Source organism: Chanodichthys erythropterus, chromosome 3, assembly GCF_024489055.1.
Source record: "Chanodichthys erythropterus isolate Z2021 chromosome 3, ASM2448905v1, whole genome shotgun sequence".
Classification (NCBI taxonomy): domain Eukaryota; kingdom Metazoa; phylum Chordata; class Actinopteri; order Cypriniformes; family Xenocyprididae; genus Chanodichthys; species Chanodichthys erythropterus.
The window spans coordinates 27,014,927-27,029,074 of NC_090223.1; the positions used below are offsets into that span (position 1 = coordinate 27,014,927).

The window sequence follows — 14,148 nt, forward strand, 5'->3', positions numbered from 1 at the left end:
AAGGTCTGTGGTTAACAAAGCCTCTAAATACTTTCACGTTTTGATCTATGACATAAAACACACCAGTTATAACCCACTTGTGATTTTTTTAAACTTTTACTGTGTCTTAAAATCGGCGGTCGCTAACAAATTGCTAAAAGGGACCTTTGGCGGGGACTTTAGACGTCATCAGAACATTTGGACAGCATTTCTCATGAAAAAGTGGATAAGTATTCATACACAGCGCTGATCATAATCAGTGAGCGTGTTTTTAAATAGAGTTGTTTTTTAAATAAAGTTTGAGGACGCTTGATGGTGACGACGTTGATCCGCGACCATGGTGTGCTGTAGTCCGTTTATACCCTACTGTTAGCCTTTTATATCTGACGACTTTATTTAGGCTTCAAAATCTATAAATGTTGTGTTAACTTGTAAAGATTATCTTGATAGAAAAAACGTGTAAGTGTCATAACCCTTTGTTAAACACAGAGCTTATTTTCTGCAATTTTTCCAAAAGTCTATGGGAAAAATGCATAGGCTTTCGTGGAGGGAACCCGTGCGCTGCTAACGTCCGGGTTGGCCTACAAAAACGCGTCATCTCTGGGGCACTCTATTTGTTGCCCGTTATCAGTAAGAAAGGGCCTAAACATCATCGCTCGCCAACAGTGCCTGGAAACATTGCTCAAAAAGTTGCCCCCTGTATCATCACCTTAAGTTTGATATATGTTTTGAATGGCCTCTTATAAATTGCAGTGATCCATTTGCTTTTCTTTTTTCCATTTGCTTTCGGTAGTCTTTAAAAATTTACCTCAGAATTTGTGTCAAAGTTGTTTGTACAGTCAATCGCAAAGGTCTCTCTTGTTTTGTATGTGTTTTGTGGCATGCACGGTGAAAACCAATGCTACCATTCAGTCTTCCTGTCACTCAGTGAACGAGTCACGTGATTTCACGTGCATACCCTCTATTACTGAAGGGGATGCAGGGACACCGCTAGCAATTTTGGGCCCTATGAAAGAATATGAGGTTGGGCCCCCTACCGCACACATTCCGCTCCAAACATACAAACCAACCTAGCTATCCAAAATCCAAAAATACCCTACACTGTAAAAAGTTATATGATCAATAAGTCATGACATGTTTTTTTACATTAACTCAAAATAATAATAATAATAATTTTAATTTTTTTTTAAATAATAATTTTTTAAGACTTTCTAAACATGAAAAAATATTCTCCAGCTTTTTACATAAAGACATTAGTTTATTTATAAAAACAAACAAACAGCAAATGATTAAAATCTCACATAACACTGAAATGTGTGTATATATATATATAAAAATATTTGACTTAATTGTAAACCTGCTGATCATTATTAATGCAATTACAGAGGTGGCACACTTCACCTTAGGTACATGGTCACCGACAGTGAATAAGGTCTGTATAAAGGCGGGTGCACACTGTGCGATTTTTGGCCACGATTTGGTCGTCTGAGACACATTTTGAGAATCCTTTGATCGCTAGTTTGATATGTTCACCGACAGCCGATTAATGAACATTATGATTAAATTTGACCTCTGACGAAATTCTGGCAGTGTCAAAAGATTTGGCACACAGTCCTGCAGTGTGACTTCTCCTACTACAAACATCAAATTGTCTTTGTTTTTCAAGACAAGCTGTGATCAAAATTAATGCTAGACATGTCTTTGATAGCCAACATTTCAGTCCCGTGTGTAATGCAGCTCGCAGTCACAGAATGTGTGTGGGTTGATGATGTAAATCTCCTGGCAAGTTTTCAAGCGTGCATCCGTTTTTAACACGTCCTGACTGTTGTACAGTCTGACATAAATGATAGCTGAGATCCCACAGTGTGACATGAGGATCATGTTCGTATAGTCTGAGAAGCAACCATCGTAAAGGACTATTATAAATCGCACAGTGTGCACCTGGCTTAAGGAGGACGAGAAAAAGCTAATAGTAGCAGATCTTTTGTACTGACATAATTAAACTCCCATCCGTTACCCATGATATGAATGACACAATACCTTGCTGCCATGAAAAGATAGCATTACAGAAAGAAAAAGATGTGTGTGGTCATATACATAATTTTCCATCCATCCAATTTCTATCCCGCTTTTCCTATGAAGGGCTGCGGGATAAGAAATATTATATATCATATATACATTATAATGAGATTTAATGCATATTCAAAGCTACACAGATCAAGCTGTTATTGGATAGTGAAGATTTTCTGGAACTCCTTCTCAAACATTTCCTTCAGCTTGGCACCCATTTGCCCAAACTCATTGTCCTTTCGGGAGCAAAAGAGAACAAAAAATAAAACAAATGTCAAAACACAGTCAACAACAACAAAAACAAGCGTCCTCTCTTCATGCATCATGTTAATCATCACAATATCATGTTAATAAAACTAAAATCATCAATAATGTGCAAGATATATGTCTATATATAAGACATTGCAGAACAACTACATTTTAATGAGCGTTTGATCTGTTTGTTTGTTTGTTTTTTTGGTGCTTTAATAATTATGTCTTGTGTTTCAGTGAATCTTACCTTGTTGAATGTGCTGCAATTGCTGAAAATGAGCTGAAAGTCAGAGACAAATGCTTCAACCGTCTGATACTCGTCACTTTCCAACTTTAGCTTTATTCTGTCCAGCCACATTGGCTGAGAAATGAACTGAGAGTATCTGGACACCTGGAAATAAAAAAAAAATCTGGTTAATCTTTTATTTATTCATTTTAAATTTTTCCTTATTATTCTATTTATAATCAAATAATAATTGTATTAAATAAATTTAAGGCATGAGAAGAATTTTTTTAATTGTATGTAAGAGTGCAGGTTGGCAGAAAGAGACACTCTCACTGTTTTGCGTGGATCCTCTACAAACACCCTCTGAGTGTCCTCCTTGTACACACATAACAGGAGATAGTGGCAGTGCTAAAGATGACAAACACACACACACACAATATTAGGCCCATAAATAATTGTTGTGTTTCTAAACCTAGTGAGCAGTTTAAATATTTGTGGTTATTTTCTATATTAAGGTGCCAATTTGTGCGTTTGTTTACCAATCTGTATTGCGACACTGGAGCGTTGAAAGCTTCTTGTTCAGTCATGCTACTGGAGTCACGCCATTGCTGACTGGTTCTTAACACGCAAAAGGTACATATCCATTCCCTACAAACAAACAAACACACATATACACAGAAGGATGAATGTACAACACACATACTTGCTCATACATTTTATTTGTTGTTTCTCTCTCTCTCTCACCCAGGTGAGTCTTCGTCCACAGCTGGTAGGTGACAGTGTGAATGAAAAGCTCGTGGACACTCGTCACAACACACAAGATCTCCCCCAGAGTGACACACGTAACAAACATCGTCATTGTTCTGTTCCATCTAGTTATAGGACGACACAACATGATATAACATGTTAACAGTACCACAGAAATAAGCTCAAAGGCATTTTGCTGATGTCATTTTTTTTTTTTTTTATAAGTGAAAGAAAAAAAGAAATTTCATTTTGGATAAAGAAAACTAAGCTAAACATTAGTCGACTAAAAGAGGCTTAGTCGACCAAGATTTTAATAGTTCATTAGTTGCAGAAAGAAAAAAAAAACCTCCACATGAAGTAGCAAAGTCACGTAGTTCGTGAGGGACAGATCGTTAACAGCGTCTGCATTATATATATATATATTTCTATTCATCCTGCTGTATATACAATACAAATCTGTATGTGTTCTGATCCAGATGTATACCACTTTAGTATTATTTTTTATTTTATTTTACTTATTTTTTCTTAGTTTACTTATTTAAATGTTTCTGTTCTCATGTCATACCAAGAAACTTACCAACGTACCAAGAGCTTCTGTAGAAAACCACAACAAATTCCTTGTGTGTTTGTGCACATTTGGCGAATAAAGCACATTCTGATTCTGATTCAGATTGAAGCTCGGATTTATATTCGTTTTGCGGAGACACATTTATGTGTGTAAAGGGAAAGTTTTATAAAAAATCAGATGGCTATCCGATCAGTAAAAACACATGAAGTGACCAGGTGTAATGTCATTAATTATTTTTATGATGACTGATTATGTACAGACATGTCAGTTTTGGAGATGTTTCTTACCAGGTCTTCTAGTTGACAACTGCATTTAAAACATTCACACAGAAGAGAATGGATGCGTAGGATCTCTTTCTAAAAATGACAGTAATAAACAAACAAATAAATACATAAATAATCATGATTTTTCTCTTTTGTATCATTCAATGTTCTATCCAGTTTGATACCTTGAGTAAAAAGTTGAGAGTTTTTCCATGGCACAGTATATCTTTTTTCCAGTGTCCTTCAGTGAGAGTTTGTTCCTGATTCACAAATTCCGCCGGAGTGAACCAGCTTTCCTCGGTCCTTATACACTTCCCACGACTCCCTGCAACATGAAGTAAACATAAACACTTCCCACTCAAACCTTTGATACAGACAAAACAAACTGCATACTGATATCTGCACAGACTGCTGCAGTACACATATCAGTGCAGTAACGTACCTGATGCAAACCTGTCTTTGTATAGAGTCCCAGTAAGTGAAACACAGGTGACTGGTAAAGAGGGAGCCTGGAAAACTGACAGATCTGTCATCTCTTCTTCCTCCTCCTCATCCTCAACCCTCCCTCTAAACTCTGTTCCTCCTCCTCTCCCTCTATGTTCCTCGAAATCTTCAGCATCACTTTCCTCATCCAAAGTGATGCTGGTTTCTGAGTCTTGAGGAATAAAACACATCGCTGCATTCAGACAGACAGCAGAGAGCGTGTGAATGAGCGTGGATGATTGGTGCTCACCTGCACTGGAGCTCTCAGCTGAGATGACAGGAAACTGCTCTTTCATGTTCTGCAGGAAGGAACATAGTCACTTAATGAATGTCAAAGGAAAAACAAAACCTGACATTTTACAGACAGAGAGAGATAAAGTACTTTTGGGGCACATTTCCTCTTTCTCCTCTCCATCGGTGGACACTGAAGATGGTCCTCCTGAAAGAATGAGAAGTGATGTCAGATGGCACATTTATCTGAGGGATCTGCTGTATTTAATGTAGCTACATACAGTATTTACCTCGATGTTTTAAACTTAGATACTGTACTTCTGTTGCTTTTGTATTAGAAGCACATGCCTAATATAGGCTATAAGTTGCTACAGTTAATTTGTGCATGTATATTTATATATTCATATCTATTGTATTATGTAGGATGCATAAACAGAAGAACAACCAAAAATGATTATATCTTAAATTATATAAATACTATATATGAAACAAAAGTTAATATAGTGTAAAAATAAAACAATAAAGAAATGTTAATAAACAATTTATTTGTATTAGACAAACTAGAAATAACATGGGCTTAAATATATTGGTCTGTTTTAATTACCAAGGGTGCGTTTCCCATACGACAACTTTTATCGTATTATGATGAAACGTATGATAAATGAATAAATATACATATAAATCTAAACTAATGCATTACTGACAATGTTAAAGGGTTAGTTCACTTAAAAATTAAATTTCTGTCATTAATTACTCACCCTCATGTCATTTTACACCCGTAAGACCTTTGTTCAACTTCAGAACACAAATTAAGATATTTTTGATCAAATCCGATGGCTCAGAGAGCCCTGCATTGACGGCAAGATAATCAAAACTTTCAGATGCCCAGAAAGCTACTAAAGACGTATTTATATAAACAGTTCATGTGACTACAGTGGTTCAAACTTAATGTTATAAAGCGACGAGAATACTTTTTGTGCGCCAAAAAAACAAAATAACGACTTTATTCAACAAAATAGTGATGGGCGATTTCAAAACACTGCTTCATGAAGCTTCGAAGCTTTATGAATCTTTTGTTTCGAATCAGTGGTTCGGAGCGTGTATCAAACTGCCAAAGTCACATGAACTACTGAAATTTCAAAACACTTATAATGTAATGAAGCCTTGTTTACTGAAAATCACGTGACTTTGGTGCTCCTAACCACTGATTCGAAACAAAAGATTTGTGTTTTGAAATCAGCCATCATTAGAAATTGTTGAAAAGTCATTATTTTGGCACACAAAAAGTATTCTCGTTGCTTTATAATATTAAGGTTGAACCACTGTAGTCGCATGACCTGTACTAAATATGTATTTAGCACCTTTCTGGGCATTTGAAAGTGTCTTGCTGCCAAAGAAGGCCTCACTGAGCCATCAGATTTCAACAAAAATATCTTAATTTGTGTTCTGAAGATGAACAAAGGTCTTACAGGTGTAGAACGACATGAGGGTGAGTAATAAATGACAGAATTTTCATTTTTGGGTGAACTAACCCTTTAATGATTTGGACAATAAAACACATCTGTCTGCATTATTTACCTCTATGAGTTTCTTAAGTGGTGTGTTTCTGCAGCGGATGCTGACTTTCCAATTTTTGCACCTTTCCTTCCCCCCAAACTTCTCAAAAGCAGATGGGGTGAACCAGCGTCCCTGGAACAAAATGCACTTCTCCCCTACAAGATAGCATGCATCCAGACCCATAAAATATATAAAATAATAATAAATGCATACTGTAATAAATTATAGCAAAAAAATCAAAGATGGTGGTGAACCTTTGGGCAGTTTGTCCCGATAGAGAGTGCCCTTTTTATCCCCACAGTTTACAGGCAGCTGAGTTTTATAAATAGGCCACGTCCACATCTCTGCTTTTTCTCCTTTCTTCACAGGAGTCGCTGAGAAAAGGAGAGAAGAAGACACAGATCATACAGGCATAAGACACTAAGTGAACAGAGAGAGAACCTGGACCTGCTGTAGTTCAGGGACTCACAGAATGAGGGTTTCTTGGCTCGTTTCTTTCGAGTGGGTGTGGAAGCAGAGGAAGGACCCGGATCATCACTATCCTCAGTACTTCTATCATCATTATTTCTCTTTCTAGTGTTTTTCTTTTTCTTTCCTTTCTCCTCCTTTCCTTCACTCTTCTCCGTCTGTGTCTCAACATCTAGACAATTCTCATAGAATTCGAAGGAGCCTGAAAATAAAAAGATACTAAAACTGAAATTAAAACCATAAAAAAGCTAGTTTGCTTTTGTGCCAAGACAACATTTGACATTTTAATTTAGTTTAACTTTATGTACTAAAAGAACTAAAACTAAAATATATAAAAACTATACAGACATTAAAAAACACAACAAAATGACTAAAAATGTAAGGAAAATTAAAATATTAAATATCACAATATTAATAAAAAGTATCTCAATGATACTAAAATGACACTGCTGTAAACACAAACACATTCTTGATCTATAATAGCCTAATAATACAGCATGAGCCTCCAGGTCTAAGCTCTAAGCTGATAATAGTGAAAACCCCTGACCGTCCAGCAGGCTGTTTCTGAGCAGTTGTAGTGTCGGGTAAAGCTGCAGGATATGATGTTTGAACACACAGTGCCAGAACTTATGCACACACTGGGGTTTCTCTTTCTCCAGCCGGTCCAGAACATCATAGACGCCCTTCTGCTTCTGCTCACGGGTGCGCATCCCTTTCACCTTCTACAGAGAGAAAGACATAAAGGAAAATAGAAGTATGGTCAGATGTCACTGTGCTTAAAATAACATCTGCACAATAATGAAGTGAATTAGGTAAATCTGCAGCAATTTATTCCTGTGATCAAAGCTGAATTTTCAGCATTGTTACTCCAGTCTTCAGTGTCACATGATCCTTCAGAAATCATTCTAATATGATTATTTGATGCTTAATATTATTAACTAACAATGTTGATCATAGTAATTTTTGTGGAATATGTGATACAATACAAAATTGTTACATTACTAATATTTTTACAGTCACTTTTGATCAATTTAATGGCTCTTTGCTGAATTCAATTGTCAATTTATTTTAAAAAAACTTACTGACAACAAACGTTCAAACAGTAAAAAATTACTAAAAAGTACCATTGTACTAACTTTTATGTGCAAAAACATAGTATTTAAACAGTGCAATTACCAAAAAAAGGCACTGCCACCCCACATGAAAAAATACTATAGTAATTTATAGTAAATAGTGTTTTTGAACCAGTAAATTGTAGAATACTGTATATATAATAGTTTTTACAACACTTTGTTAATGAACGCTACAGCATACTGCAGTATTAACTATAGTGAACTGATCAACTGTAATAAATACTGTAGTATACTTTAGTTTTTACTACAGTAAACTGTAGTGTATTCATTGTAGTATAATATACCCTATAGTTTTAGAAATCTTAGTACAGTATTGGGTAAAGTAATTTGTTTATATTACTATAGTTGTTATATGAACAGCAACTATAGATTTTCCACAACAAATGAATTCAAGTACTTTACTATAGTATAGTTAAAAAACACTTTAGTATATACTATAAATTACTATAGTATTTTTTCATGTGGGACAGTACATGCCTTTAAAACATGGTATTATGGCTGAATGTATTGTGCCATGTCCAAAAAGCATGCTATTGCCATACATGACCATAAATTATAATGTCCACAAAACCATGGACATGGAGCGTTTTGCTAGTTCTAGCAATAACATGAATGACTATAAAAGAGATGCATGGGTGTATGAAGGGTGGGCGTGTTCCTGCCTCAAAGAGTTTCTCCGGCATCAGGTCGTGGTCGCGCAGCTGAGTGAGAAATGCGTGCGGTTGTTCAATGCACGAAATCTCTGTCTTCTTACGGCGAAGAAAAAGTAGCAACTGCTCATTCGTTAGAAAGTCTAACGGGTCCATTTGGCCGCTGACTCCCATTAATTCACAGATCTACAGTGTGACAAAGTACTTTTTAGCAACTTTACAAAAGCATACATAATAATACAGCAACACAACAGACACAGTTCTTTATCAAAAACATATTTACGAAGCAATGTCTCAGACTTCTCCTACAGAATAGGCCAGACATGTTATATACAGATTTTTGCTGGCATAAACGCAGCGTTTGCATATTTGACTCTTGCGTACCTGTCGACGGCCGAGCTGTCAGCAAGGATTTGTATATTTCTGTACTTAACACGAGCAGGTCAGAAACAGAAACAGTTGTTTCCAAATCTCCCGCCTGTATGGAACAATCTTACTCATATAAACCTTACAGTATGCGGAAGTGATGTAGGGAAAGCGAATGTTAACCCGTTCAAAGTTCAAAACGTAGGAATGGGCGTCCGACACAGTTCAGATAAGCGTTACACGGTTCTCTCGAGCAGACTCTCGGTTCAAGGCGTGTATCAGCCATTAATAAGCATGTTCATATTTCATCCGTCACAGTTCTGTTAACTACATATGCGAATCATGCTGAAATTAATTTTACCTTGGATGAAAAAAAAAAAAAAAAGGAAAATATTATTAAAACTAAACATGGTTTTATCAACAAAATCTGTCTGTAATATACATTTCCAGTGCATTTTATTTTATAACATTTCTGCTATATGTTATTCAGGTAATTTTTCTTTAAAAAGTTTTTGCCCCTTCTTCAGTCATATCCTCAAATCCTTAGTTTCGATTCAAAAGAATGACTCGTTCACGAATCAGACATCACTCAGGCCAGACCAGACCAGGGCTGCGCAGCGTCGTAAGCTTAGATCGTGGAAGCACTGCAACAATGGGCAACAATGGTCTCTGCGATAAATTTGGCTCACGATGCTTTTGGGAAACGCAGCCCTATCGTACACAGAGAAAGAATATATGATCGATCTGGTGTGGATAACGTGATTAAAATATTCAAATGACAATACCTGTCGGGCAGGGGGTGGTTGTCGTGTGCCTTATGCAGGGGCGTAGCAGCCATTTTAAAAGTGGGGGGGACAGCTGTATGGTGATGTGACCCAAAGCTGATGTTCGTAATAATAAATTCTAAATAGTATATTCCATAGTTAAACAACTTAACAAGTTTTTCATTAGATGTATATTTAGCAACCCATAAATAGCCTACAATACAGTAGTTAACACTATTGGAACACACAGCCTTTATACATAAAACTAATTTTATTTAACAGTTTGAACATAAAATAGAAAATGTTATCTTTTTTTCCTAGTGATTATCGTTGATTTGATTACACAGATCCTATTTAAACTGAGCTGACCTAGACAATGACGTCTCTGCATTCAATAATAAAATGCCTTAAACTGGAAATTCAGTGTTTAATCGTGTCATTATAAATTACTCTATTCTCCTATTTGATACTGTTCAGTGCTTTGACACAATCTGTATTATTAAAAGCACTATATACATAAAGGTGATTGATGGTTGATCTTTTGTTTTAAGGAATTAAATTGATGTGTAATTCCTTAAAATATTGGCAAGCAGTTCCAATTAAGAAAACACTGCCTTAAAATAGTCAATCTGCTTTTTTTATACAAATCTCACCTGTACACATTCTGGAGAGGTTGAGCAACTGTCCCCTCTCTCTGTCAGTGACGTCACAGCCTGCCTTTCCTACAGACCAGTTAGGACATAAAGTATAATATTTACATAAAGTATAAAAATATATATATTTTAAATTTGATAAAGTATTTTAAGATATTCGGTGCAAAACAAATGTGATTTATTGTGAAAGGATAATTCTACTCCGCGAGCAGCACGTAGGCAACAAAAGACAGCAGAAACTAATAATTTGTTACGTCTCATTTAGCAGACGCTTTTATACAAAGCGACAAGTAGGAGAGCATTTAACACACTGAATCCGGCGCGACGTGACGAGGTCCATACGGGTTCTGTTGTCTTTTGACGTTACAGTAGTTTAAATCATAACATGAAAACTTTATCGCGTGATTCGTGTCATCGCGACATACTGTAAAATACTTACAGTGTGTGTTTGAAAAAAAAGGATGTAATCGTCCTTTGCTTTTTTCTGGGGTGCATTTTATCCCAGACGGCCTAATAGCAAAGTGAATGAACGAACGAAAACTCACAACAGCAACAAGAGATTTGAAGCTCATAGCAGACGCGCCCAAGAGATGATTCGCTCTGTGATTGGCTGAATGTTAGTTCACTCAAATCTAAGTAACAAATCAGAGAACACTGCCGGAAATATTCACGCTGGATCCAAAAAAAAAAAAAAAAGGTCAGAATCACCTGTTTCTAAAAGTGCGGGGGACGTGTCCCCCCCGGTTGCTACGCCCCTGGAAGGGGCCCGAAGCAATGCACAAGACAACCAGAATCTTGTCTGAGGCTTCCTGCACTTAATGGGTGACCTGTAAATTAATGATAAATGCTTTCAAATATTAGTAGGCTACTATGTGATACTGTACATTATGTTAAATGATTCACCATCATCGTGTATGCAAAACTCACACCTAATTGTGACTTTTTCACTAGATGTACATTATTAATCGTCTAACTGAACCTCTTCCTAACAGTTTTAGTTTTTGAGGCATATATGTGCTGATAATAACTTGTATTTGTCCTCCAGAGGGCGCAAATTATCAAGAATAAAAAATGTTTCCAAACCGTGTAAAAATAAAGCTTAAAAAAGGTATAGAAATAAGCTAACTCCTAGTTAGTTTCTCTTGTTATTGTACTCAGTAGGCTACATTGAAGTGTTTATGTTGCATATTATGTTATTTAGTTAATGTTTACTGCATTATTTTTGCGTCATGTTTATTACCTCGATGGTGTTTAACACTGTAATGTTGCTGTAGTAGAAGTTATTTTTGGCTAACTTTAAGTCATCATATGTCCTTCAGTTATTATCAGTACATTTTACCTCCTTAACATTCCTAGGTCTCTTGATACAGTTGGTCGATATAGCCGATATTAACATTATGATTTAATAACATGAGCCATAAAAAATAAAGTCACTAAAAACACCATCCTGTAATGCTTGAAAAACCATCGCTATTTTCAAAGTTGATTTCATCTGAGAGTTTCAATACAAAATTATACCTACAGTATTTTGTAGACAATCTCCTGCATCCCAGGATGTCAAGATTTCCTTTTATATGCATTATGCTAATTCTTTTTTATACATTATGACTTATTTACACTGTTAAAGAGAAGCATTCTCATGATAAACATGGCCAAAGTTTCAAAACACAAGATGGACGTATGATGGAGTATTTCTGTGCCAAATACACTACTTCCGGTTTCAGATAGCCTATGTTTTGGATAGTTTTTTTTTTTTTTTTTTGAGTATGGTCCTGTATCACGTAATAAAGGGCAGAATTCCTTGTATAGACACTTCTCCCTGATAAGTGTGCACACACACATCACCCAGAGCAAGAGCGAGAGCTAACATCAACGCGATTCATTCGGGTTACGGTAGCCGAGAGATTTTTCAACAATGTCACCAAAGGAGTGTGTTTTTGGTTGTGAGGGAAAGATTACCTTTTTCGGCTTCCCAAAGAACCCAGCGTTAAGGGAACGATTGATGAGGTTTGTTTTTCCGGGGCAGCAACAGAGTTGTGCTCGTATGTTTGTTTGTTCCCAGAATTTCATGGATGAATGCTTTGTAAACAAGTCCCAGTTCGATGCTAGATTTGCAGATCGCAAGCGACGATCTCTACACAAAAGCTGCGCGCTTGTGACTCTTTAGCTCTGCCCAAGGCAGGCACGCCTCCAGGAGCTCGGCATTTTTCGGAAAGACTCGGTACAGCGTATCTATCTTTTATAAATGTAATAAAACTAAAGACTTTTACTACTCTACAGGTACTCAAGATTAACATGAGATTGGCAGAATTTGTGTGTGATACCTACCCTTTAACAACACACAACCTTTGTGTTACTTGTTCATCTCTTTTCCTAGAACCCAGAATGGCTGTTTTGGAGAATGACAAACTAAAATATTTAAAAATGAAGCAGAGAAAAGTGGCACATCTGAGTCAGTGTCAGTCTCCCTGGAACAGTGTGTTGTTGTGTGTGGTGAAGGGGTGGTTACTCACCCTCGTGTCTTTCCAAACCTGCCTCAGTTCTTTCTTCTAACACAAAAGAATAATTTTATGCAAATAAGTGCAATTATAAAGAAGCCCAAAATACTTTCCGTTAAACTGAATTTGCCTCAGGAACTTTGACCTCACATGAAACAACAACACACATCAACATGAAAACATCTGTCTCCACAGATGTGAAGATGTGTCTTTTCCCACTCCCTTCAGCTTTAACTTTGAATAGTTAAATGTAAAATACAATGTTCTGTGTGATTTTTCACATTTGAAACATCTCAGAAAGAAAACTGTCAAATCCTCATAAGTAGACTAAATTATAACAAAGAGTTCAAAGGAATATTTTGCCTGCAGAGGAGGCAAGTCTGTAATAAAAATGACCTTCTGTCCCACAATAAGGTGTAAAGTCTTTTGTCTGGGATCATTTTAATGCACATTCCAAAAGTTAGTCCATGTCTCCATTTGGAGAATCTTAGCTCAGATAAAGTTTACACAAATCGAAAAATTCTCTGATCACCCTCATGTCATTCCAAACCTGACTTTCTTTCTTGTGGAACACAAAAGAAGAAGAAGAAAAATTAAAATAACTGCTTTTATCAATATATTATGAAAGTCAATGGGACCCCAAAATTTTCAAGCTCCAAAGAGGACATCATATATAAGTTTTCTGAGGTGACAAGAACAGAAAAAAATCTAAGTCTAGTCTTTGTTTGCATGCATTGATAAATGTTTTGATTTGAATCTAAAGTGAATAAAGGCTTAAAATTCATCACAAACTGCACCTGTGTTTAGTCTGCTAGAGAAATGACTTCATACATCTACTAAAAATCACCTTGACACTAGTTTAAAATTCAAGAAAATGATTTGCCACTTTTGACAACACATCAGACAGTGTCTGAAGACAGATCTGACAGATGTATGTGGGCTCAATAATAAAGTCATAAAATGTGCAAACAAACACCTTGAATTATGTATACGCAGCTGTGAACAAAACCCTGCATTGTTGGCAGGTGCTACATTTTTTTTTTAATCTATTTTGGTGTTTATCACTGTAAAGTTATTCCAATGAACAATTTTTAGTTAATTTTACCCAATGTCTTAAATTAAGTGTAAAAATCTAGTAATCTATACTATTCACATACAATGACTTTGTACCCAAGTTAAGATTAATTGATTGGTTTGAGTACCATTTTATCAAGTAAAAATTATTATTATTTTTTTTTAT

The 14,148-nt window shown here is 36.0% G+C and overlaps 1 protein-coding gene across 5 annotated transcripts; it reads right to left on the minus strand.

The window, feature by feature from the left end:
* Window positions 1–1,292: 1,292 nt before the first annotated feature.
* Window positions 1,293–11,154, minus strand: LOC137017380 (nuclear body protein SP140-like protein). Of its 5 annotated transcripts, none has more exons than XM_067381582.1 (16): window positions 11,119–11,154; window positions 10,411–10,479; window positions 8,640–8,813; window positions 7,392–7,566; window positions 6,846–7,046; window positions 6,631–6,750; window positions 6,398–6,531; window positions 4,971–5,027; window positions 4,548–4,887; window positions 4,291–4,430; window positions 4,130–4,198; window positions 3,272–3,399; window positions 3,067–3,175; window positions 2,861–2,935; window positions 2,549–2,692; window positions 1,293–2,285 (listed from the first exon to the last, which is right to left on the minus strand). In XM_067381582.1, exons 3-16 carry the CDS (start codon window positions 8,799–8,801, stop codon window positions 2,205–2,207), a joined length of 1,935 nt encoding a protein of 644 aa, XP_067237683.1. In that variant the 5' UTR covers window positions 8,802–8,813; window positions 10,411–10,479; window positions 11,119–11,154; the 3' UTR covers window positions 1,293–2,204. The 5 variants fall into 5 exon arrangements, with proteins under 5 accessions (XP_067237683.1, XP_067237682.1, XP_067237684.1 ...); XM_067381581.1 differs by lacking the exon at window positions 11,119–11,154 and adding an exon at window positions 10,850–10,916; XM_067381583.1 differs by lacking the exons at window positions 10,411–10,479; window positions 11,119–11,154 and adding an exon at window positions 9,012–9,149 and having other exon boundaries at window positions 4,548–4,760; window positions 4,839–4,887.
* Window positions 11,155–14,148: the final 2,994 nt, after the last annotated feature.

Coding starts and splice junctions, on each gene's coding strand:
- LOC137017380 (XM_067381582.1), bottom strand. CDS start 8,801: ATGGGAGTCAGCGGCCAAATGGACCCGTTAGACTTTCTAACGAATGAG. Junction 7,047..7,391: donor CAGAAACAGCCTGCTGGACG/GTCAGGGGTTTT, acceptor TTTTATTTTCAG/GCTCCTTCGAATTCTATGAG. Junction 4,431..4,547: donor CAAAGACAGGTTTGCATCAG/GTACGTTACTGC, acceptor TTCATGTTGCAG/GGAGTCGTGGGAAGTGTATA.